This window comes from Pyrus communis, chromosome 7 (genome assembly GCF_963583255.1).
Source record: "Pyrus communis chromosome 7, drPyrComm1.1, whole genome shotgun sequence".
Lineage (NCBI taxonomy): Eukaryota > Viridiplantae > Streptophyta > Magnoliopsida > Rosales > Rosaceae > Pyrus > Pyrus communis.
In genome coordinates, this window is record NC_084809.1 from 22,302,113 (window position 1) to 22,329,474 (window position 27,362).

At 34.5% G+C, this 27,362-nt stretch overlaps 1 protein-coding gene and 1 pseudogene across 1 annotated transcript; one reads left to right on the top strand and one right to left on the bottom strand.

Annotated features, from left to right (window-relative positions):
* Window positions 1–1,151: 1,151 nt before the first annotated feature.
* On the bottom strand, window positions 1,152–3,538 carry LOC137740146 (chaperone protein dnaJ 8, chloroplastic-like). The gene is made up of 3 exons (XM_068479958.1): window positions 3,189–3,538; window positions 2,918–2,986; window positions 1,152–1,526 (listed from the first exon to the last, which is right to left on the bottom strand). The coding sequence occupies exons 1-3, from the start codon at window positions 3,402–3,404 to the stop codon at window positions 1,341–1,343; spliced, it is 471 nt and encodes a 156-aa protein (XP_068336059.1). The 5' UTR covers window positions 3,405–3,538; the 3' UTR covers window positions 1,152–1,340.
* A 21,319-nt stretch (window positions 3,539–24,857) lies between these two features.
* LOC137740672 (uncharacterized mitochondrial protein AtMg00810-like) lies at window positions 24,858–26,531 on the top strand (annotated as a pseudogene).
* The last annotated feature ends 831 nt before the right edge of the window (window positions 26,532–27,362 follow it).

A 27,362-nucleotide genomic window follows, 5' to 3' on the forward strand; every position in this document is an offset into this window, starting at 1 on the left:
CCGCATGAAAGCCTTTTTGGGCTTATGGGTGACAAAGGGTCAGCGCTGAGCTCAAGTAATTTATCGAGGCTAGGAGTCGGCGATCAGAGTTTAGGGTCGGGAAGTGGGGGGAAGAAGAAGGAGGTTGCGAGTCAGAGTAGGATTGGGTTTGGGATGGGAGGGTACAAAGAGGAGGGAGCAAAGGGAGGGAGGGATGGAGGAGGAGGGAGTGAGGGGAGGAGAGATGATCAGAAATCTAGGGAGAAGAAGAAGATCGGCAATCTAGGGAGAGGAGAGAGAGATTTTTTTTTTAATTATTAAATAAAAATTTAATAATTTATTAATACATGATATATTAGATTGTGATTCGACCCATAGTTATTAAATAAAAAATTAATAATTTATCAATAATTAATTTTTTTTATTTCAGTTGATAAAGGAGTGGACCCCGCTACTACCCCGTCATCATTTAACAACCAAATTGACAAAAAATATAACGGAGGTCTAACATGGCAACGAATTCATAAGTTAAGGTATGACATTGCAATTATAAAACATAAAGTATGAGATTATGATTCGACCTATTGTTGAGGTAGTTTTGTGTAATATCCAAAAAAAAAAAAAAATCTCTTTTGGTGGAAGATAGATACTTGTCAACTATCATAGATTTTAATTTTTCCAGAGCTTTCTATCAGCTTTGGATTTACGTAAGATTCCATTAGAGAGAGGAAAAGACCTATCGGCCGCGACCGAAACAAACCACTTCAGGGACAGGAGCCAGAGCCAGAGCAATCAGGTGAGGAGGATCACAACTGCAGGATGGGGCCAGAGCTAGCCAATTTTCATTTTAAATGTATGATAGTCTTCAACTGCAGAAAAGTAGTGTGGAGAACTAGTAAGAATTGTGTCTGCCATCTAATTTGTAACGCATGACGAAATTGTTTAATATTCTACATTTATAATATATTCATTGATACCAATATACCTGCTAAAACAAACGAACACATTATCAACCCTTTCCCAGTCATCAATCCTCCAACACCAAATTCCTCACTTTTGAAAAAATTTAGCGGATTACCGCTATGGACAGCATATTCATGTTCCATCCATCCATAAGCTTGGGGTAGTAATATTACTCGTAATGATAAAAGAAAATTAAGGAAAAACCCAAGTTGCAATAGTAATCTTGACACTCTTCATTTGATTTGCCGAGGCACTTCAGAGAGCTATGTACATAAAAGGACAATTAGATCCTCGGTCTGCATTATATATATACAAGAACAACCGTCTTTAGGTTGCAATGGGATTAATTTGGACTTAACTTAAACCCATGTATTCACCTGATTAATTACAATTCTCCCTCAAATATAAGGATTAATGTGAGATGTGTAGTCTCTAATTCCAGCTCCTTCCCATCCCATCCATTCCTCCCACATGTCCCAATCCGGATCGTTCATTCCCCTCATCGGCTCTTCATCCCCTTCATCGTACGTCTCATACATCTGCAATGGAGTCGTCGTTTCTCCTCTCAAATTGCTCATAACAATCTGCGCAGACACATCAACAAAGAGGTAAATCAGATAAATATTCTGGTGTCTTGTCTCAGGGAGCACACAGCATTGTATTGGGACCATACCATTTGATAAAACATCATAATCAGAGGCTTATCCCGGGGATGAGGATCCTCTTTCTAAGATCTTCACATCATACCCGTTCATCGTACATTATGCGGCCAACTTTCGTTAGGTACTGTTTGTGTTTAATTTTAAATGAAAAAAATTCAAAATGATTTTTGACCTCATGATGAACGTATTGGATATGACCATCCTTAGGGTCCTCAAGATGGGATCCTAATCTTTATCCGGAACCTAATACCTAAGGACTTGGATTGTCTGCCCTCCTCATCCCATACCATTACCATCCCCTCCTATATTAAGCCACGTTAATATTTTATATTGTTTTTTTTTTTTTATAGAAATATTAAGACAAAAAGTAATGGGAATATAAAATGTTGACGTGGCTTAACCGTAACCACATAAATAAGAGGGGATGGAAAGGGTATGGAATGGGAAGGGCAGACAATCCCTCTATTCTGTGGTCACGGTTAAACCACGTCAACATTTTATATTGATTTTTTTTATAGAAATAATAATACAAAAAGTAATGAACATATAAAATATTAATGTGACTTAACCGTGATAAAAAAAATAAGAGAGGATGGAAAAGGTATATGATGGGAAGGGCAAACAACCCAGGTCCAATACCTAATACCACAAAGACTTTCTTCCGAATATCTCGAGAGATGCTTATATAATTCAATGTGAGAGTAACCCCATTAAATCTACATCAACATCACTCAAACTTCATACCCACACACAAGTCACCATTTTGCTGCATATTTTTATTAAATTTCAAAGTTTTATTTATCAGAAAACAATTTCAGACAAATGCCAAGAGATTAATGACATATGTCCTATTAATTAGTGTTTATACAGTAACTAGTGTTTAAGCAGTCATTAGACTTTATCAGTGTACGATTTAGTTTTCAATGACAGTCTATGTCATATATATTATATGGGCTTATCCCTCTCTTCACCAAGTTCAAATCCCCGTCCCTAAATTAGTGTGAGTTAACCTACTCTTTCTCGGGGAAAAAAAAAAAAAATTTCCAATAATTTTGCTCACCGGCTTTTGTTTTGCAAATTAGACATATAAGGAGCATATTTGGTTATGCACTTGAATTAACATTTAACAACCACAAAAGAAAAAACAGATTTTGTCCTCCAATTTGTACGTATTCGTTAAATTATATTAATGAATATCGTACTTTTAAAAATAATCTAAAAATAAATTAGAAGGAAACATGACACAAAAATGTTCAATATAAAAAAAATAAAAAATAAAATAAAAAAAGAGAGGAGGGAATAGAATTACATACATCATAGGCTTCATTGATCTGGTGAAACTCAACTCCACAATTGTTTCCTCTGCATACGTCTGGATGATACTGCAATTCAACATAACCCAATCAGCCTAAAAAGTCCCACAAATATCAATTAAATTCTATGAATAAATAGAAAAAAATTAATTAATTGTGATTTTATAAAAAACAACTAAAAAGAGAAAAGTTAAAAGCACTCCAGATCAGTTAAAATTAATAAGAACATAGATTAGAGATTTATATTTAGATTTAGAAGAAAAATACAAACCTTCAAGGCAAGTTGTCTAAACGCCTTCCTGACCTCAGATTCAGAGGCACCGGGTTGAATCTTCAAAGTCCGGTAAGGATCGATCACGGAAGAAGCAACACAAGAAACCATCACCCTCTTATTATTATTCACCATCTTCTTCTTCCTTGCCTTGTCCTTGAACAGATTCCAGGACGACCCATTGCCCCCAATCACACCTGCTCCAACACACGCCATTCCCAAAATCTCAGAAAACCCAATAATCCTCTGGCTATTCAAAAAAAAAAAAAAAGAAAAAAACCCAATGATTTTCTTGGAATTGGAATGAGACCCTTTAACTCAAATCAGAGGGCTTTTTCCTTGAAACTCAATGATTGCAATTTGCTGAACAGAAAAATAGAGATATCAGCGAGAGAGGACTCGTTTATTATTATTATTTTGTTTTTGGTGGACGAGGACTTGCTTTTTCAAAAGGGAGGAGGTAGGGGGTTGTGGATTTATAGGGGGAAAGGGAAGTGAGAGGGAGGAGTGTCCGACTCCTTATCAATCAATCTACGGGGTGACATGTATTGCGTTGTTTTGTGGATTAGGTCCTAATTATATAGAGATAGAGGGTCCTGCTTCGCAAATTGCAATGCTTATCTGAATTTCTCCGAGTCTTCCGATTAATATCGGGTTACTTCTTAGTGGGGGTAGAATTTTTTTCCCAAATTACCATATCAACCGTATTATACTAAAGTTGTGTCAAAAAATTTATACCATTGGTAATGGTACGGTATTTGTACGGTACCATATATTTTCGGTACAATAATGGTATTCAAAATCATTACCAGTGGTATACTGTACCGTACCATTACTATTAATATTACATCATTTATTATTCATTTATATATAATTAAGTATTAGGGTAAAATACAAAAAATTATCTCGACTATTGATATCACGACACTTTCATACCTCATCTTTTAAAATTGATAATGTCATACCTCATCTTTAGAATTTGGTCCAAGTCCAATGTTATAGCTTCTGTTACTTGGTCGTTTACTTTTCATTTAAATGCGGACATGACTTAATTCGGGATCCACTTTCTATTAAAAAACCCAACAACCCCTGTAGAAGAACAAGAAGGAGGAGGAGAAGGAGAAGGAAGAAGAAGAAGAAGAAGAGGAAAACAAGGAGGAAGGGAAGATTCCCCCCCCCCCCCGAGGCGGCTGCAGCCGTCGGCACGGATGAAGAAGAAAGGAGAAGGAGAAGGAGGAAGAAGAAGAAGAGGAAGAAGAAGAAAAGGAAGAAAAGGAGGAGGAGGAAGAAGAAGAAGAAGAAGAAGAGGAAAAAAAGAAGGAAGGAAAAAAAAAAAAATTTGGGTAAAGTACAAAAAATTATCTCAACTATTGGGGTCACGACAATTTAATACCTCATCTTTTTAAATTGATAATATCATACTGCATCTTATGAATTTGTGACAATGTCATACCTCCATCAATTTTTCTGTTAAGTTCTGACGTGGCTTGATTCGGGACTTATTATTTAATATTTTTTAAATATTAAAATAATAATAAAAAGTAGAAAAAAAAAAAAAAAAAAAAAAAAAAGCCCTCATTTCGTCCCTCCCCTCCCCTCTCATTTCCCCATCTTCATCTTCTTCCCCCACTTGCAAATCCCAACAAAAAAAAAAAAAAAAAAAAAAACCCAGATCCTGTAGGCGGGAAGATGGGTGCACAGAGAAGGTGAAGGATGGGTGCGGAAGAAGATGTGGAGAATGGATGAGAGTGGTGGATTTGGGATTTGATGGGTTTTCAAAATTTTTTTTTTTTTCCTTCCACCTTTTTTTCCTCTTCTTCACCCTCCTTCTCCTTCTTCTTCTTCCACAAGGGAGTTGATGGTTTTGAAAAAATAAAATAAAAATTTTCCTTCCTCCTTTTTTTTCCTCTTCTTCTTCTCCTTCTCCTTCTTCTTCTTCCGTAGGGGGTGTTGATGGGTTTTCAAATTTTTTTTTTTCTTCCTCTTCTTCTTCTTCCTCCTCCTTTTCTTCCTCTTCTTCTTCTTCTTCCTCCTTCTCCTTCTCCTTCTCCCTTCTTCTTCTTCCGCGCCGACGCCCGCGGGGTGGGGGATTTTTTTTTTCCTTCCTCCTTTTTTCCTCTTCTTCTTCCTCCTCCTCCTCCTTCTCCTTCTTGTTCTTCCGCATGGGGGGTTGTTGGGTTTTCAAATTTTATTTTATTTTATTTTTGTTTTTTTTTTGGGTTTGCAGGTAGGGGAAGAAAATGAAGATGGGGAGAAGAGAGAGGAGGGGGGAGGGGAGGGACGAACTGATTGTTTTTTTTTTTTTTTTTAAATTTTTATTATTATTTTAATATTTAAATAATATTAAATTTTTTTTTTTTTAGTTTTGAATAATATTTTAATGATTTTTTAATAGAAAGTAGACCCCGAATCAAGTCACGTCAGTATTTAACTGAAAAGTAAACGGCCAAGTAACGGAAGATATAATATTGGACCAAATTCTAAAGATGAAGTATGACATTGTCAATTTTAAAAGATGAGGTATGAGAGTGTTGTGACACCAATAGTCGAGGTAGTTTTTTGTATTTTACCCAAATTTTTTTTTTTGAAAACCATCAACTCCCATGCGGAAGAAGAAGAAGAAGAAGGAGAAGGAGGAAAAAAAAGAGGAAAAAAAAGGAGGAAGGAAAAAAAAAAATTTTGAAAACCCATCAAACCCCAAATCCACCACTCTCATCCATTCTCCACATCCTCTTCCTCACCCATCCTTCACCTTCTCTGCGCACCCATCTTCCCGCCGACGGGATCTGGTTATTATTTTTTTTTTTTGGGTTGCAGGAGGGAGAAAAGTGTGGGTGTGGGTGTGGGGGAAACTGAGTGTGGGTGTGGAGGGAAGACAAATTGAATTTTTTATTTTTTATTTTCATTTTTTGTTGGGATTTGCAGGTGGGGGAAGAAGATGAAGATGGGGAGAGGAGAGGGGAGGGAGGAGGGGGAGGGGAGGGATGAAATGAGGGTTTTTTTTTTTTCTTCTTTTTATTATTATTCTAATATTTAAAAACTATTAAATAATTGTTTTTTAGTTTTTAATAATTTTTTAATAGAAAGTAGGTCCCGTATCAAGTCACGTCAGAAGTTAACAGAAAATTTGACGGAGGTATGACATTGTCACAAATTCGTAAGATGCGGTATGACATTGTCAATTTTAAAAGATGGGGTATGAAACTGTCGTAACCCCAATAGTTGAGGTAGTTTTTTGTACTTTACCCTAAGTATTATTATCATTATATATGCACTTTATATTTTTCTAGTCATTTATCCAATCATCTCACCCTCTAACTTCTACTTTCCCAATAAAAAAACCTAAGCCTTCTTGTGCTGCAACTCTTCATCTTTTCACTCATCTAGCCATCGGCTTCATCTATGTTGCTCCTATTCCGGCAACTCTCTCTCTCTCTTCACAGTCCATCTCATCTTCTCCTTCATCAAATTGGGATGTCTTTCTCCCTGACTTTGTCTATCAAGTTAATTTTTGTACAATTTTAAAGAATGTAGAGATGAAATTTAGGAATCTTTGTACTATTTTTTTTAGAGATGTTGGGTTCTTTCAACAATTCTTCCATCTATTTACTTCTTGTTTCTTAAATGAATCTTTATAAAATTCTTATAATTAAATAAAAAAAGTTTTAAAAACTCAAGGAGAGTAGCCAAAACACGTTTGGGCCTTGAATTGGGTTGAAAAAAAAAATCAAATTTTGGCCTAAAAGAATGGCCCAAAACAAAGTAGTAATTACCATTACAATATCATGTCAACTGAACTATTTGGCATGCCAAATTTTGGTATACCGAAAATTTGGCACGGTAATGGTATTAGATTTTGTCATACCAAAAGCTTGGTATGGTAATTGGTACATAGGTTTTGGTACGGTAATCGTACCAATACCACCCCTACTTCTTAGCTGTACAATTTAGAGATATTCTTTTTTATTTGAAAGTAAGAAATTTTATGTTCAATTCTCATCAAAAATAAATTTGAACCACATTATTACTAACTCATTGTGAGGCTAAATCCACATCATCTTCTTAGTGTAAATGACATTGTTTTTGTTTGTTTCAAAAAAAAAAAAAAAAAAAAAAAAAGAGGGAGGATATTCTCTCTTCTGTTTTTGAGTTATTCTTCTTTAGCTACTCCTAATTTTAGTACTTTTCCATTTTTCTTCTACAACTCATTGACTAAATCCAACTTTTCCATTTATTGTTGATGGGTACCTTTCATTTTAATATAATCTTTTAATGAGGTCCATCACCCCTTTTCTTTTGTTGGTAAAATTTTGAAATATCATATGAAATTATACACTTCTTCCCCTTCAAATGTAAGACTCCCGTCGTCAGCAAATGTTCGTATCACGCATAGTGAATAGCTATGTCCAAGAATAAACGAATTGTAAAAGCCACAAATAAACCAAATTTCCCTTTTTTTCTGAACATTATTGGGGAGTTGACCAAAATGATCATAAAATATCACTGTTATAAAAAAATCCATCTAGCCCTGCTTTGGCCCTGCCTAGGCACTAAGTTGTTGGTCATCGCCACGATTAATCTCGAGGTGTTTGAAAATTAAGAAATGACATCTAAACCTACCCAAGTGCCCTCCTTGCCCTCCTAGACCTGCCTAGACCCGTGACTCTCACTTTGACATAAAATAAATAACTTTTAATTTGCATTTTATTTTTTCAATAAATTGTAAGAGACTTGTTAAATATTTGGATGAACACTCATTCTATGTTTGTTTCACTATGTTTTCAATATATACTAATATTTATAATTTATATGTCATTCTATTTTTTCATTTATCTGAGTACAATTATGTATTTTTTACTTATAAGTAGACATTTATTTATATGTTATATAATACATATAATTAAAATTAAAAAAATCTAGGCCCCCGCCTAGACTCCTAAGCGCTAGCCCCTACTCGTCGCTCGACTAACGCCTAGTTCTTTTAGAACCTAGCTAAATACATTTTGAGAGATCTCTTCCAAATCAGTTGTATGGCTATCAAAATCGTGTGCATTAACGTGTAGGTTCTGGAGGCGAATAGTAGTGTTCCATTAGCTATTGAGTCAGACAAACTCAAATTTTAAGTTGTGTTCATTGATGTGATATAAAATAGCACACAAATTAAACCCTATAATTGTAGTATGTGTAAGTAGGGAACGTTCTAGGCTGGGGATTAGAAGGGATGCTAATCTACACAATTTAAACTCTAAAACACTAAACTAGACTCAAAAACAGAAAACTAGACTCTAATGACTTAAAACAAGCTAAATAGACTCAAAACACACAAACTAAGTTAAATTGACTCAAAACAGGAACTAGAAAGTGATTTGGACGAAAATTAAACTGAAAAGACTCAAAATACTAAATTGGGACAGATTCTGACGAATTTAAACTAAACTAACACAAATAAGAACTAAGGGGGTATTTGGACGAATTTTAAACTTAAAACATACAAACTTGCAGAAACAAAGTAAAAGGGTACGAATTTGGGTGAATGAATGGGTGAAAGGCTAGTTAGAGGGTCCTTCTCCACACATGACACATATGCAACACAAATCGGTTTCCAGTTATTATTCCTTTAAACCATGTATGACAATGCCCCAAATTAATCGTGAAAAGCACAAATTAACTTTCAGATTTTCCTAAATTCATTGAATTGGATGGATAACGCATCGGCAACCAAATTATTCTTCAATAGTTCCCTACATGAACATCATAATAGAGATACATATCAAAGATCATTAAGTTCTATGAAAATCATAAGCATTGACAAGGCATTCGTAACAATGAACTGCATGATACTCCTGCCATGGATTTACTTAACACGATTGTGACTAGCAACCTCCACTACTTAGAAATATAAGTTCATAACGATTAGGTGAAATTCCCTTATATTTTAGCATCAGATTCATGCATGCAAACTAAGTATGCATCCTTAATCAACACACAAGAATAAGTTATCAATCAAACAGATAAGTAAATCGCATTCATGTTTTACGAAACAATAACTGAAGGAAATCAATTCATATCACATATATGTTCATGGCTTTGAATTTGTCTCTAACTAAAAAGAATTTAGTTCCTTATGTTCATCATAATTGAAAACCAAATTAAAATAAACATCGAACTAAAACTAAGGATAGAAAGAACCCAGAAACGCTCCAACACTCCAAAGTAGGCAGCGGCACTCCCTTGGATGGTGGCAGGCATGACACTCTTCCTCTCCTTCCTTCCTTGTTACGGCACTTGAGGAATTTTTGTGTATGTGGTGCGAATTATGGTGTGAATATATGGGGTGTGGTGATTTGAATTGTGCGGCATAATGATGTATTTATAGGCTAGGGTTCATGCAATTTCTGAAAGGAAAAGGACTACACAATTCAAGAAGAAAAAAGGACTAGGGTTTGGCAGAAACCAAGGGGGAAAAGGATTTAGAACCTGCAACAGGGAATGGGCCTTCTAGAAAGGTTATTGTGGTAGGTTTCTAGAAGGAAAGGGATGAAAGGGTGCGGCACCAATGTAGGAGAAGGATAGGGCTTCTAGAAACCTGATATTTAGGTGTTTTAATGTGAAGAGGAGTCCCTTCTGCAGCTGGAATTAAGGTGTAAAGAGATTAGGTTAGGATAAGATAAAATAAGGTTGGATAAGGTTTGGATAAGATAAGGTAATTTGGATAATGTTTCATTCTTTATAGCTGATTCCTTATCTTCCAATTCTTGAATTGATTCTTCCAAATGTTAAGCACATTCCTAGCCCTTCTTGAACTTCAAATTCGTCCATCCACCTTGCTCCATATGCAAGCTATCCATTCCAGCCCAAAATTGCTCTAAAATGCACCAAAATGCACTTTCTTGCCTCTTTTGCCATTTAAACCTGCAAACACACGAAAATAGCTTAAATCACTATAATAAATAAAAACTAACTTACTAAATGCAAAGAAACAAGCTAACAAAATCGTATAAATATGATCCTATCGTTCATTCTCTTTATCATCATCTAAAGTTATAATCTTTGTAAAATACTGTTTAACTGGAGATCGTTTAGCTATCCATATGTACACAAAAAATAAATGATTCATTATAAAGATACTACTTATTACAAAGATCGTCAATTTATTTGACATGAATACATAGCTAAATATTCTTCAATTGATTTTTTTTTTCTTCAGATATCATTATTAAATATAATATAGAAAAGAAACAATTACGATTACGATGTTTAAATACTAATATGATGACTAAGCACAAGTCTCATTCTTACATTTCCTTTTCCTTATTTTCGATTTCAATAATGGTTGCTATTCATCGACTCCAAAAAAATGTCATCATCAACTTTTCTTTGTCTATTTTTCTTTTCAAGCACAGATGGATATTTTATTATGAATCGGCAGGTGCGACTCGTTAAATATCGTTTCTAATTAAGAGATTCTTCAATTTGTTTTTAAATGGGTAGACGAGGATGTGACTATAATTCTAACGCACATGGTAAAGTCTATTCAACTTCATTATTTGTGCTCCAGTTATAATTTTTTGTGACATTTAAAATTAGTTTAAATTTTATCAGGATGACCCGACAAGCCGAACATGTCAACAATTTAATCATGACTTTGTAATCGGGAAAACAAGAGCTAGACTTCGGCAAAGGTCCCAATATCTATATAATATGAATTTCTTGAAATGAATTCTTACCAACAATTGATTTATTAACCTTTTTTGCATTTTATCCGACATCTTATTGACTAATTCAACTTTTTTATCTATTAGTAATGGACGACCTTTAGTTTTATAATTCAGATGATTGAAATGCTTTTATTTCTTTGATTTATGTTTATAAGTAACAAGACTTTTAAGATCATCTCTAACCCTTGACTTAAAACCTAAAATTTTTAGCCCAGAAAATTTAGGTTTTAACCAAGAAAAAACTTTTCTGCTCCAACTTTTCTGGCCTAAAATTTTAGCCCCAGATTATTAATGAATGAATTTAAGCTTATTTTTTAAAATTAACTTTTAAAAAAAATTATGTAGACAATCCTAAATTAATTTTATGAACATTTTAACCTAAAAATATTTAAATTTCGATAAACATTGAAAAATCACTAAATCGATACATGAAACTCTAGAAGAATATGAAAACACATGACATAGATGTATAAACACAAGACACATGAGCAAATACATGGTTTTGGAAGATGGCAGAAAGGAAAATTGGAAGAATTGTACGAGAAAAGAGAGTTTTATGTGGATGTTTCAACAAATATATATGTATTTATAGAGTTTTTGGGTGAATTTTGAGTTAAATAATTTTTTATAATTATTTTAAATGTTGAATTTAAATTTGGACCATTAGATCTCTGTTTTTATCGTTAAATTTGATCATATTCAATATCAGTCGTTGGATTCAATAAATTTATAAACATAAAACAAAAATATTAACTAAATTAAATGTGGACCATTGGATAACCAACATCCCATTTGAATGTGAGCCGTTGGGCTTAATTTTATTGGCAAACAAGTGGGAGACACATCCATGTGGGTGGGGCTCCACCACTAATCTTGGCCTAAATCTGGCCTTTTTTTAGGTTTTAGGTCCAAATTAGAACTTGGATTGGAATGGATTTTTGCAGGGGTGCGGGGGTGGTGGAATAGAAGGGGAATTATAGGTTAGGTTTTAGGCCATGAGTTGGAGTTGGCCTAAGGAAAGGAATTTTCATTTTTTTCAATTTTGTTTTTTGTAAAAATGGAAATTAATTTGTGGGATCTACTTTACATCAAACTTTAACAATCCGAACAATTTATGTTGTAAGTCTCGATTTATAGATCATCATCACAAAATTTCAATTCAATCCGAAATCATTTGCTAATTTAATTATCACAATGAAATTTCTTTGTTTCTTATAGAACATAATGTTCGTTAATTTCTTTAAACTCAATTAGTTTAACATATTTTTAATTTGGCTAATATTTTGCAAGTATGGTCTAAGAAGTGCAACTTGAAAAATAAACGATTCAGGTTGTTGAAGTTCGATGTAGTGTAAATCCCACAACTAATCTAATTTTACAAAATAATAGAAATCTCTTCCTTTAAGGAACTCTACAGAGAATATATGTCAAGACTGAAGCCTTGTATGATTCTTCATTCTATTTCTTTCGATTATAATAATGTGTCCATCTCTAATCTTTCAGAGTCAGTGTCATCATCAACCTTTCTTATTTTTACTATTTTCACCAACTTTATTTGTTTTTTGAGATTGCAAACGCCATTCTATTACTATATATAATTGAATGACAACAATTTTGACATTAAAAAGAATCCTTTTTGTTTTTTTATAAAAAGAGAGACAACTGGTGGTAAGTCACGGTTATTCATCTTTTCCGAAGGCCGAGAATCCTTGTTTGGTGTTATGAGTTGAGTAGACCAAAATATTATTACATCAACATACCAATGTTTATTTGTATCTTTTAATTCTTCTTTATTTTATTATTCAAATGTCTAAATAAAACTAGAATTTGTAAAGTTCACTTTTTTTTTTTTCAAATTGTATTGTGGCTGGAGGCTTTTTGTGGTCGGAAATTATATGACTGAAACTCCTAAATAGTTACAAAAATGCTATTTTTATTATTTATTTGTATCCTTTTTTTAATATAAATATAACTCACGTGTGTTGATGGATTCAACTTCTATTTGAGAAAAAGTACAAATAATGATATAAATAGATGATAGTGTAACACTGCTTAAATAGTTATTTAGAAAGTTACGAATAAAATTCAATGAGAAATCAATATATATAATTGAGGCATGACTTATGAAAGTATTATTTGAGAATTTGACAATTTATTTATAGACAATAACGTAAAAGGAAATCACAATTATTGTGGGGAGCGAATAATGTTGAGAAAGAGGACCCGTGGGGAGGGAAAAGGATCCTCTGCGGATCCATTTTGTATGAATCATATGAATCTTTACATCTTAACCGTTTATCGTACATCTTGCAGTCAATTTTCGTCAAATACTATATGTGTTTAATTTTAAATAAAAAAGATCAAATAATTTCTGACCATACGATTCATGATAAATAGTTAATATGCGAAAATCTCTATAATCCTCACAAAATGAATCCGAATGAAATTCAATTCCCTTGGAGAGCAAACAAAGAGGGCATAAAATTAAATTACCGTGGCATCGGGACACGTGGCAACATATGTGTGGCGATAATGAAGGCGGTGCTGAATTGAGCTCATGGTTTATAAATTGGTTAAAAAATTAATATATTATCATGAGTAAGTTTTCCACATGCAAGATGTTTCAATATTTAATTATAATATAATAGCTTCAACGCGGTTCATAAATAACAAACATATGTGTGCTTCTGAGTTAAGACTTCAATTATTGTGCAAAGAGATATTGTATATATGGTCAAACGAAGCTTGAAAGGTGTCCATGCATAGCTCAGTGCCTAAGAAAAGTTGCAGTCCTTGACCGAGTTGATTCATCGGTTGTAGTTCTATCAATTTTTTTTGTTCAGGTGGAGAACTAACAATTTATTAACCGCAAAGCTTTTCACGAGAAGTCTCAAAATGTCACAAAAATTTCAGAATTAGGGGTATACGAAATAGTGTTTTACATGGCTAAGAAATGTGTAATCAATTTTATGGGAGACCCAACAATTTTTTAGATGAAATGATAGTAATTTTATGATTATATTAAAAGTAATACAAGCATCAGTTTATGTTACGAGGGTTCGAATGGTTGAGAGGCAAACGATTTATTTAAGAAGAAAATTTAAGGAATTGTGAGTATCAAGTGATTTAATGCACCATTAGATGGAGAAATTTGAAATGAACGAACATGATCTATTAATGGGGTGTTTACAAACTCGTAATCCGAATTAAAATGCGGAATTGGATTCTGATTACGGGATATATCTTCGTTTAGTAAACTTAAGGGAATAAGAAGAAAAGTGGGACCCATACGAAATAAGAAATTTAATTCCACGTTTTGAATGAATTGGACTCCTTGATTGGAGATGGTAATCCAATTCTGGAAGCATGGAGGAATCATAATCAATTTTTCTTACCCATTATGCTTACAAAATAAGGAATCCAATTCCTTATTTTGAAGGAATTGGACTCCTTGATTGGAGGTGGTAATTCAATTCCGGAAGTATAGAGGAATCATAATCAATTTTTCTTACCCATTATCCAATTCCGGGAGTATGGAGGAATCAGAATCAAGTTTTCTTACCCATTATGCTCTTAGATATTTATTCCGGGAGTATGGACTAAAATGATTGATGGTAGACAAACTTAAGGACCACTTTTATTAATTTCAAATGATGACCAAAGTGACGAGTTATGTCAATTTCAAAGATTATTTTGACTAAAAAGTTAGTAAGAGGTATGTGATAAGAAAAAATCAAAGTAATATTAGGAAACACGTGTCCAGTTGACCTTGGAGTAAGATAATACATCTTATAAGCCTGGACATGCAACCAAATGAACCTTGAATTAATGACAATCTTCTTCAAAGGCCATAGAATGTCAGGTGACTGGCTCTTAATGATCGGAATCCGACTGGTTAATGTCTGCACGGAGCAAAGAGTGCCACATTGATCCCCGACATTCATACAAGGTAAGGAATATCATCCCCGATTAACGTCCCATTTTAATGTAGAAGTTGTTGTGAGTTATATATTAGTTAAAGTGTAATTAGTGGTCTGTTGTCCTACATTGACGAAATGCATATGTAATACCAATTGTAACTCTTATTATACTCCACTTTGGGATTAATGAATATACAAGAAATTCCCAAATATTGTCATATATATATTTTTGGTATTTACCATGTTTAATTTAACTTAGCATCAGAGCAGTTTGCTCTTGGTGACTCGTGTGCTTTAATTGTGTGCCCACTTTTGTCGTGATTTCCTTCATTCAAAAACAAATAAATAAATAAAATAAAAAGTTGAACATTGACGTGCTACAATGCCTTGAATAATGCCGCGCTACAGTGCCATGAACAATGATCTGCTAAAGGCCCGTTGATGCAGGACGCAGTGGACATAACCGAATTAAAATGATAGATAGAAAGAACAAAGCAGCATACTCTATAAACTTTGGTTCTAGTACTAGCTTACAATGTAGACACTAGAAAGAACAAAGCAGCAGACTCTTACAAAGAGAAAGGCACATAAAAACGAGTTTACAACTCAAATATCAATATGATAATTCAAACAACTTCTCCCCTTCTTCTTTACAAACACAAGTATTTATAGGCTTACAACTTAAAGTGAAAAATATGAAAAGACATAAAAAATAAAGGCTTACAATATAACTCCTAAAAAACTAAATGATTTCATAAAATGTCATTAACCTAGGAATTCCATAAGCCACAAATTTAAGGCTAGATACATGCATTATAAGTCTAAAAATGCATGTATTATATTATAAAACTTAAATCCCAACTACCAATAATTTTATGTAATAACACCTTTAGTCCTTGGCCTACATCATTCTTGTGGGGTTGGAGAGAATTTGTCCTCGAATTCTGATCATCATTTGATTTGGAGCGATAAAATTGAACTCTACTGGTCCAAACAAATAGATATTGGAGCATTTAATATTGATTGTTGAAGTGTGAAAAGCACCCTTAATAGCATACCTTGCAACCTTGACATTCTCTTTCATTTGATTTATAATGTCAACCAAAACTTTGGAAATTCTAAAGTAGAAGACATCAACCCCAATTAAATCAACATATCCAAAAATTTCCAATGAACTCATTAAATCATGAAACTCCAACTTCAAAAATTCTTTGTAATCAGCATTTTTAATAATTAGACAAGATTTCATATCAACATTTCGTTGAACCACACAAGAACTTTGACAGCAAATGTGATAAGTACCATATGGAGAACGATCAAACTCGGGAGGAAGATCAAGATTTACGAGACAATCACCTGAATAATTTTCACAACATATTGGACATGAACTATCCAAGCAACGATCAAATATTGGAGGAAGGTCTAGATTAAGATCTTCATCTAATGGCATTTGTGACATGCTGAATATAGCGTCAACCTTAGATTGAGCTGATGCTCTAATACCAACTGATGCAGGCGCAGCGTACAGAAGCGAAATTAAATGAAAAGGCGTTATTATATAAAAGTGTTATTACATAAAATTATTGGTAGCTAGGATTTAAGTTTTATAATATAATACATGCAGTTTTAGAGTTATAATGCATGTATCTAGCTTTAAATTTGTGGCTTATGGAATTCCTAGGTTAATGACATTTTATGAAATCATTTAGTTTTGTTTTTCGTTTTATTTCGTTTTTGTCCCGCTGTGCCCTGCATAAGTTGTTATTAGAGATTGAGACGTTCTTCGGACTGGCACATCGTCTCTATTGATCGTCGAATCTGGTTCAGTATTCTTTACTTTTATTTTACGAGTTATACATCTTCGGAAGGGTCAGGGAGTCTAAATTCTAACGCAACAAACTGTGCATCAAGCGGAGTTTTGTGTGAACATATATTTGCAAAACACCACAGAGTATTGCTACTGCGTGAAATCAGCAGATCATCTCTGTCGCGGGCCGAGTTTCAAGTTCATTAAGAATTACTCGATCATCAAGCTATATATAATTGGAAATCCCTTCCAATCTAGTTTCAAATCATTAAGTGGTTCTCCAATCCATTATTTGAGCAAAACGATATTTGTGCTAAAGGATGTCATTGCTGCCAGTAACCGAGACTGGGCATGTTTTACAAATGGAAGTCGAAGAAATGGTTGCTTCGGAATTTTCAGATGACAACTTTATAAATCTTGATCTTCCTCCAAAGTTTTATAGTTGTCCAAGTGGTTCTTGTGACATTTGTGGTGATTTATGTTTTGAGGTTGAAAAACTTCTCGCCACTGAATTTGAAACAAAAGTTGAACATATGGAATTTATCGACGAAGTTGATTATAATTTTGTCTGTGATGAAGATTTAGAAGTCTATGAGAAGTTTGTTGATTGGTACTCTCCACCAATTTATGATGAGTACCATAGCAAGGGATGAAGACTTCCATGTCCAGTTTCATCAAAAGGTAAAAGTTTCACATTTGTATCAAGATTATGTTTGGGAAGATTTCGTTGCTCATGACATCATGAGAAAACCTTTGGAAAAAAAAGTTACTGAGTTTGATTATGGGCTTGGATTACTCTTTGAAACCTATTCATATCTAGAAACTATTTGGAAAACGTACTTGTATGCTTTGAAGTCAAGTTACATTATGATTAGATTAAACAATACATGGTTTGGAAGGCTGCAGTGGAACTTGCATGAGTTTGTAGGAAAGAACACTTGGAAAATTTTGAAGTTTATTTGCTAATATGGATGAAGTGGAAAATGTTGATCGGCCATCCTAAAGATTGAGGAAGACTAAACAAAACTTGGGGATGAGTTTTCTTTGAGAATGGGAGAATGATGCAGGATGTGAAACAAAAATATTATAACTCAAAATAGCAGATGCATTTCGAGTGGAGCACATAAATTATTGGAAGATAAATTTATGTGCTGGAATAAAGAGGGTGGTTTAATACATATTGGCTGATAAGTTTACTTCCAGGACATTTTATGGCTGATATCATTACTTTAGTTATGTAATTTTCAGTTTTATGTGACTTTAATTCAGTTTTATGTCAATTTAATCATATTGTCTTTCAATTTCTGAATGTAAGTTACAAAATGGTTATAAAAACCATCTCTTTGTGTAAGATGAAGGAGTGGAACGTTTGAGTTGGTGAATGAAATATTCAGAGAGATTTGTTTCTCAGTTTGTGCCTTTATCTTTATGAGATTGTTTTGTTTTGTTCTTCTAGTTGTCTACGTTGTAGGCTGGTACTAGAGACGGGGTTTTGGGGTTTTCAGTCTCTCCTTGCACTAGGAGATAGTGGACCCTATATATTAGTTTTCCTTTTCGTTTTATTTCGTTTCTGTCTGCTGCGCCCTATTAGTATCAGAGCATCAGCTCGATCCAAGGGTAACACTATATTCAGCATGTCGCATATGCCATTAGATGAAGATCTTAATCTGGACCTTCCTCTAATATTTGATCATTGCTTGGATATTTCATGTCCAATATGTTGCGAAAATTATTCAGGTGATTGTCTTGTAAATCTTGATCTTCCTCTCGAGTTTGATTGTTCTCCATATGGTACTTATCACATTTGTCGTCAAAGTTCTTGTGTGGTACAACGAAATGTTGATATGGAATCTTGTCTAATTATTAAAAATGCTGATTACAAAGAATTTTTGAAGTTAGAGTTTCATGATTTAATGAGTTCATTGGAAACTTTTGGATTTAGTGTCGTGTGATAGGAGCATATTCATGCGACTTAAAGGGCTTGTTCTCGTGCATTTACGTTATGTTTCTCTCGTTATTTTAGTCCTTTATGCTTCTTTTGTGTGTTTTCAGGTTCTAAGGGCCTAGGGAGCAAGAAAGTGCATTTTGAGGCCATTTGGAGCATTTTTGGGCATGGATTGGATAGCTTATCCATGGAGCCAAGAGGATGGACGAATTTGAAGGCCTTGTATGCACTTGAAGACACAAAACAATGGCTCTAGCCCAATCAAACACATTATGCCATACAAACCAACCTATTTTAGGCCCATTCTATGTACTTAAACCCTAGCCCTTTAAACTAATTCATTTATCACTTATCAAACCATTCACTTATCACTCACCACATATCATTCACTTATCACTTAACATATCATTCATTTATTTCACTTCCATACTCCTCTTAATTCCACATGCATTCTCACACATGCACATCATTCACTCACATTTCCACCATTCATTCTTTATTCCTTTCCAAACATCTCACATGCATTTCCACCTTCCTACTTCATCATTTCACCACATTCTCCCTCTTTAACTCACATGCATTCATCATAATTCACAACACAAAACAACTTCATTGCCGTGGGTTCCCATTTCCTTTCCAAACATCTCACATGCATTTCTTCATTATTTCCTAACCCTACATGCATTATTTATTGCATCTTCACATGCATTTACATACACTTTACACATTCAAACCTTGAGCTCCCATTCCTATATGCCATTTTCAGATTTCCACCCACTAACCTAGTCATCAACACATGCACTTCCACCTTTCATCCACAATGATTCATGATTCATTCACTTTGCATCCTTTAAATCACATACTTTTCCATCATTAATTAGCCACTTGCATCTTAAACAAACAACCATATGTTCCCTCCACTACTCCTATAAATACCCTTGCATTCATTCATTCAAGATCATCTCATTCACAACACAACACCCCTCAAACACTTCCATTCTTTCCTTAGCCGTGAGTCCCCCCTCCCTACTAATCCAAACACCAACCATCTTTCCATTTCCATCACTCCTCACTCCATTCCACACTTCCATTCCCCCAAACCAACTATCCTTAGACCTTATGCTACAACAACGAGGAAGAGAAGAGGACCTAAACGTTCATACAATTCAAGTTTGAGTTGTTGGAATGTTTAGGTGTTTCTTTGATTTCAATGTTTCATTTTAATTCTCTTTGTTTTGTACGTATAAGGAATGGAAGAGAAGAGTGCCTAAACGTTCATACAATTCAAGTTTGAGTTGTTGGAATGTTTAGGTGTTTCTTTGATTTCAATGTTATGAAGAACTAATCCCCCTTTAGCTAGGGGGTAATTCGAAATAAATGTTTATGCTTGCATTTTGATTTGATTACTTCTAATTGCGTTTCATAAGTTGTGAATTCAATTTGTTTAACTATTTGATTGATAACCTATTTATGTATGTTTATTGAGAGTGCACGCTTAATTTTCATTCATGAATATGACGCTAGAATATAAGTGAGTTTCACCTAATCGTTATGAACTTATATTCACAAGTAGTGGAGGTTGCTTATAAACAATCGCGTTAAACGAATTCTTGGCATAAGTTTCATGCGTATTCCATAGTAACGAATGCCTCGTCAACACTTATAGTTTTCAAAGAACTTAATGATTCTTGCTTGTATCTCTATTATGCAATTCATGTAGGGAACTTGTGGGGAATGCTTTGGGTTGTCGTATGCAATCATCCAATTCATTAACTTAAGGAAAACTTGACGGTTAATTTAAACGGACCTAATTAACCCGGGGTGATGAGTTTCATAATTTATTGAAATGCAATTGGAAATCTTTTTATTATGCAAGTGTAACATGTGTGGAGAAGAACCCCTTAGCTAGCCATACCATCCATTCATTTCCGTCAATTTCATATTTACAATTTGTTTTCTTTACAATCTATCCATTTTAGTTTAAATTCGTCCAAAATCAATCCCCCCATATTTCGTTTAAGTCTTAGTCTTAATCTTTCTTATTTTTAGTTTTGAATTCTTCGAGTTTAGTATAGCATTTTAGTTTGTGTTTTTAAAAGCATTTTGAGTCTTTTGATTTGTTTTAGTGTTTTAAAGTTTAGTTTTACATTCTTTGAGTCTAGTTTAGTGTTTTATATTATGTTTTTACGTTTTTAAGTCAAATCCAAGTGATTAACAATCCCTCCTAATCCCCGGTCCAGAACGATCCCTACTTATACTTATACTACAATTGTCAAAAAGAGGGTTTAATTTGTGTGCGTATAAATCTCGCATTAAACACAAATTAAACCCTCTTTTTGACAATTGTAGTATAAGTATAAGTAGGGATCGTTCTGGACCGGGGATTAGGAGGGATTGTTAATCACTTGGATTTGACTTAAAAACGTAAAAACATAATATAAAACACTAAACTAGACTCAAAGAATGTAAAACTAAACTTTAAAACACTAAAACAAATCAAAAGACTCAAAATGCTTTTAAAAACACAAACTAAAATGCTATACTAAACTCGAAGAATTCAAAACTAAAAATAAGAAAGATTAAGACTAAGACTTAAACGAAATATGGGGGGATTGATTTTGGACGAATTTAAACTAAAATGGATAGATTGTAAAGAAAACAAATTGTAAATATGAAATTGACGGAAATGAATGGATGGTATGGCTAGCTAAGGGGTTCTTCTCCACACATGTTACACTTGCATAATAAAAAGATTTCCAATTGCATTTCAATAAATTATGAAACTCATCACCCCGGGTTAATTAGGTCCGTTTAAATTAACCGTCAAGTTTTCCTTAAGTTAATGAATTGGATGATTGCATACGACAACCCAAAGCATTCCCCACAAGTTCCCTACATGAATTGCATAATAGAGATACAAGCAAGAATCATTAAGTTCTTTGAAAACTATAAGTGTTGACGAGGCATTCGTTACTATGGAATACGCATGAAACTTATGCCAAGAATTCGTTTAACGCGATTGTTTATAAGCAACCTCCACTACTTGTGAATATAAGTTCATAACGATTAGGTGAAACTCACTTATATTCTAGCGTCATATTCATGAATGAAAATTAAGCGTGCACTCTCAATAAACATACATAAATAGGTTATCAATCAAATAGTTAAACAAATTGAATTCACAACTTATGAAACGCAATTAGAAGTAATCAAATCAAAATGCAAGCATAAACATTTATTTCGAATTACCCCCTAGCTAAAGGGGGATTAGTTCTTCATAACATTGAAATCAAAGAAACACCTAAACATTCCAACAACTCAAACTTGAATTGTATGAACGTTTAGGCACTCTTCTCTTCCATTCCTTATACGTACAAAACAAAGAGAATTAAAATGAAACATTGAAATCAAAGAAACACCTAAACATTCCAACAACTCAAACTTGAATTGTATGAACGTTTAGGTCCTCTTCTCTTCCTCGTTGTTGTAGCATAAGGTCTAAGGATAGTTGGTTTGGGGGAATGGAAGTGTGGAATGGAGTGAGGAGTGATGGAAATGGAAAGATGGTTGGTGTTTGGATTAGTAGGGAGGGGGGACTCACGGCTAAGGAAAGAATGGAAGTGTTTGAGGGGTGTTGTGTTGTGAATGAGATGATCTTGAATGAATGAATGCAAGGGTATTTATAGGAGTAGTGGAGGGAACATATGGTTGTTTGTTTAAGATGCAAGTGGCTAATTAATGATGGAAAAGTATGTGATTTAAAGGATGCAAAGTGAATGAATCATGAATCATTGTGGATGAAAGGTGGAAGTGCATGTGTTGATGACTAGGTTAGTGGGTGGAAATCTGAAAATGGCATATAGGAATGGGAGCTCAAGGTTTGAATGTGTAAAGTGTATGTAAATGCATGTGAAGATGCAATAAATAATGCATGTAGGGTTAGGAAATAATGAAGAAATGCATGTGAGATGTTTGGAAAGGAAATGGGAACCCACGGCAATGAAGTTGTTTTGTGTTGTGAATTATGATGAATGCATGTGAGTTAAAGAGGGAGAATGTGGTGAAATGATGAAGTAGGAAGGTGGAAATGCATGTGAGATGTTTGGAAAGGAATAAAGAATGAATGGTGGAAATGTGAGTGAATGATGTGCATGTGTGAGAATGCATGTGGAATTAAGAGGAGTATGGAAGTGAAATAAATGAATGATATGTTAAGTGATAAGTGAATGATATGTGGTGAGTGATAAGTGAATGGTTTGATAAGTGATAAATGAATTAGTTTAAAGGGCTAGGGTTTAAGTACATAGAATGGGCCTAAAATAGGTTGGTTTGTATGGCATAATGTGTTTGATTGGGCTAGAGCCATTGTTTTGTGTCTTCAAGTGCATACAAGGCCTTCAAATTCGTCCATCCTCTTGGCTCCATGGATAAGCTATCCAATCCATGCCCAAAAATGCTCCAAATGGCCTCAAAATGCACTTTCTTGCTCCCTAGGCCCTTAGAACCTGAAAACACACAAAAGAAGCATAAAGGACTAAAATAACGAGAGAAACATAACGTAAATGCACGAGAACAAGCCCTTTAAGTCGCATGAATATGCTCCTATCATCGTGCTACAGTGCCATGAACATTGATATGCTAAAGGCCCGTGAACAGTGATCTGCTAGTGTTCTGATGAATTGTCTTAATTCCGTTGTGTATCTTTTGTGCCTTTATTGTTCGTGGTTTAGCCAAATAACTCAATATTATCATAGTGTTTTTATGCATCTTGGTGGAACAAATACATGGATAATTGATACTGGGGCGACTGATCATGTGACCAGTGACCCTAGAGTGTTTGATGAGTTACGTGACTATGTTCGTGATCCGTATATTACTAGTGCAAATAGAGCACCTTCCCTTGTGAAGGGTGAAGACACTAGCTCTCTTACTCCGACTTTATCACTGGTCCATGCTTTACTTGTTCCTGATGTTAAGTGCAATCCTTTGTCGGTAGGAAAACTACTTGATACCTTATATTGTTCCACTCACTTATACCCCACATATTGTTATTTTCAAGACATTCAAACTTGGAAGATAATTGACCGTGGTAAACGAATTGGGGGTTTGTACATCTTGACTATGGAGGATACTATTGTTTTAGGTTCAAATAATCATCAAGTTCTAAGTGCTAAAGTGGATGATAGACATCAAATTTGGTTATGGCATCGACGTTTGGGACATCCATAATTCAGTTACATGAAGCATCTATTTCCTTCTTTGTTTTTCACTTGTAGTGATCAGAGTTCAAGTTTGAAACATGTGTCATGGCTAAGAGTCATCGTGCTTCCTTTCCCATAAGTGATTCTAAAGCTATTTTGCCATTTGATTTGATACATTCTAATGTGTGGGGTCCGACGAAAGTTACTTCAAATGGATTCTGTTGGTTTGTTACTTTTATTGATGATTGTACTCAATTAACTTGGGTGTTCTTAATGAAGAAATAAGAGTGATGTCTATTTGCTTCTTCAAGAATTTTGTGCAATGGTGTCTACTTAGTTGTAAGCCGAAGTTAAGGTCGTCAGGTTGAAGGAGAATATGTGAATCACACTTTGGCATGCTTTTTTGTGATCAGGGTATTATTCACTAAACGACTACTTTGTTTACACCCCAAGAAAATGGTGTGTTCGAACGAAAGAATCATCAAATAATGGAGGTTGCTCACTCTTTGATGTTGGATAAATGTGTTCCTAATCATTTCTGGGGACATGCAATTTTGGCTACTGTGTATTTGATAAATCATGTTCCAAGTAGGGTTCTTGGTTTTCAGACACCGCTTGATGTGCTACAAAAACATGTTTCTCCTGTCTACAAAAACATGTTTCTCCTGTTTCTGTATCCAAACTTCCTCCAAATGTGTTTGGGTGTATAGTGTATGTGCATGTCTACTCTCATCAGTGGAGTAAACTTGATGCATGTGCTATCCGATGTGTATTTATTGGGTATGCTAACAATCAGAAAGGCTATAAGTGTTATCATCCTCCAACCTAGAAAACTTATATTACTATGGATATCACCTTCCACGAGGAAGTTCCGTATTTTGTAAAGCCCTTTTCTGACTCCTCACTTTAGGGGAAGAAGGGGAGTGAAGTATGGATTCAAAGGGATGACATGGATGATGTGTTACAGGTAGAGCTGGGGACATGACTTGTTATGCTGTGTGATACTGATCAGTTGGCTATAGATAGTGATTAGTCAACTATCATTCCTGAGACTATTTCTATTGACGACTGGTCGGATATGCCCAACGAGTTGCCTGATGATGGTTCATCTAGTGATGATTCTTCTAATGGTTTGGTACAAGATGGTTACATACATGAGGTAAATTTTGATGATTCTTCCACTTATCAGTTGCCTCCATGAACTATTCGTGGAAAACCTAAAGTACAATATGAGCTTGATATGCATGCCAAAGCCAAGTACCCTATCAACAATTATGTGTCTATTCATCGTTTGTCCAAACCATATGCATCTTACATATGTCAGCTATCTAGTGTATCAGTTCCAATAAAATTGCAAGATGCTTTGTCTGACCCTAAGTGGGTTAGTGTTGTGAATGTTGAGATGGAAGCTTTGGAAAAAAATTCCACTTGGGATTTGGTTTCTTTGCTAAAAGGGAAGAAAAATGTTGGATGTACATGGGTGTTCACTATTAAGCATAAAGTAGATGGTTTTATTGACCAGTACAAAGCTAGATTAGTTGCTAAGGGTTATACTCAGACCTATGAGGGGGACTATTAGGAGATTTTTGCTTTTGTTGCCAAACTTAATATTGTGTGTGTTCTTTTGTCCTTAGCAGCAAATCATGATTGGCTCCTATTGCAGTTTGATGTTAAGAGTGCTTTCCTTCTTGGTAATCTCAAGGAGGAAGTTTACATGGATCTCCCACCTGGTATTAGAATATATCCAGGAAAAGGTGTTGTGTGTAGATTGCGAAAGGCTTTGTATGGTTTGGAACAATCTCCTAAAGCGTGGTTTAGGAGGTTTACAAGTTCAATAAAGAAGTTTGGGTATTTCCAGAGTCATTCAGATTATACTTTGTTTCTAAAGTGACAAAATGGTTAGCTAACTGCATTGATTATTTATGTTGATGACATGATAGTGACCGATGATGATCAGAAGGAGATACAATACAATGCCTTCAGAAGTATCTAGCTACTGAATTTGAGATGAAAGAATTGGATGAATTGAAGTATTTTCTTGGAATTGAGGTTGCACGATCTAAGCATGGTATTTTTCTGTCTCAACGGAAGTATGTTCTTAGCTAAAATAGGTGTGTTAGATTGCAAACCTGTTGATATTCTGATTGAGCAGAATCATCGTCTAGGCTTATTTCGGATCAAGTTCCTACCCATAAGGAACAATATCAGAGGCTTGTGGGGAGATTAATTTATTTTGTCTCACACTTGCCCTGACATTGCTTATGCAGTTAGTGTGGTAAGTCAATTTATGCACTCGCCCAGTGAAGCTTATATGGATGCAGTAATCCATATTTTGAGGTACTTGAAGATGGCTGCTGGTAGAGGTTTGATTTTCTCCAAGAATGGTCATTTGAATGTCGAAGGGTATACAGATGCAGATTGGGCAAGTTCTATCACTGATCGGCGATCTACATCTGGATATTTTACGTTTGTGGGTGGTAATCTAGTTACTTGGAGAAGCAGGAAACAAAAAGTGGAGGCTAGGTCAAGTGCTGAAGTTGAGTTCTGTGGTATGTCTCATGGTGTATGTGAGTTGTGGTGGTTGAAAAATTTGTTGAGAGATCTTAGATTTAAACCCAAGGGTGCTATGAAACTCTATTGTAATAACAAGGCTGCTATTGAGATTGCTTATAATCCTGTGCAACATGATAGAACAAAACATGTGGAGATTGATATCGACATTTCATCAAGGAAAAATTGGATGCTGGAATGATTATGTTTCCGTTTGTGGGATCTGAAGATCAACTCGCTGATGTGCTTACTAAGGCTGTGTCTAATAGTGTGTTTTCCAACTCGCTTGACAAGTTGGGCATGCATGACATCTTTGCTCCAACTTGAGGGAGAGTATTGCGAGTTATATATGTAGGAGTTTGAGACCCTTTTGTCCCACATTGGTCAACAATATTTTTTCACTAGCCTTTATATAGGCTTATTATTTCTTCTTAGTAATTAGAACTTGGACCATTTGGAAATGGATTGAAGGCTTGTGCCTTATGGTTGTGTGGATTAGGCTTGAATATAATATAGCCTAAATACAATTAATATTAATTAATCAGATTCATTAATTTTAATTTTCGGATTAAGTTTTTTAATTAATTTATTAATTAAAAAATGTTTTGATTAAAAGACACAGCTATTAGAAAGAGTTGTATACTTTCAAATACACTAAACAGGTATTTGAAAGGGTGTAAAACAGCCTATATATTTGCAATCACAGTATCCAAGTGAGGTCATCTTTTCTTCCTTTTTTTTTCTTTCGTACGAAATTTCCAGAGAGTAAGCACACAAACAAATTCGCTAGAATTATAGAATCCAGTGCGGGTTGTAGAATTAGGTAGTTGAATCCTGGTTGGGCAGACGTTGTAGAACCACAAGCACAAGAGTGGGACGAAAATACTGTTCGAAGGACATAGCTTTTACGCTAGCCTCTACCTTCTGTGATCAAGTTAGTATCATTGATATTCTTATATTAGTTTATGTATTTATTGTATAATTTCATTATGCACATCAAATATTTTTGGTTAATAAAATATTAGAATTTCAA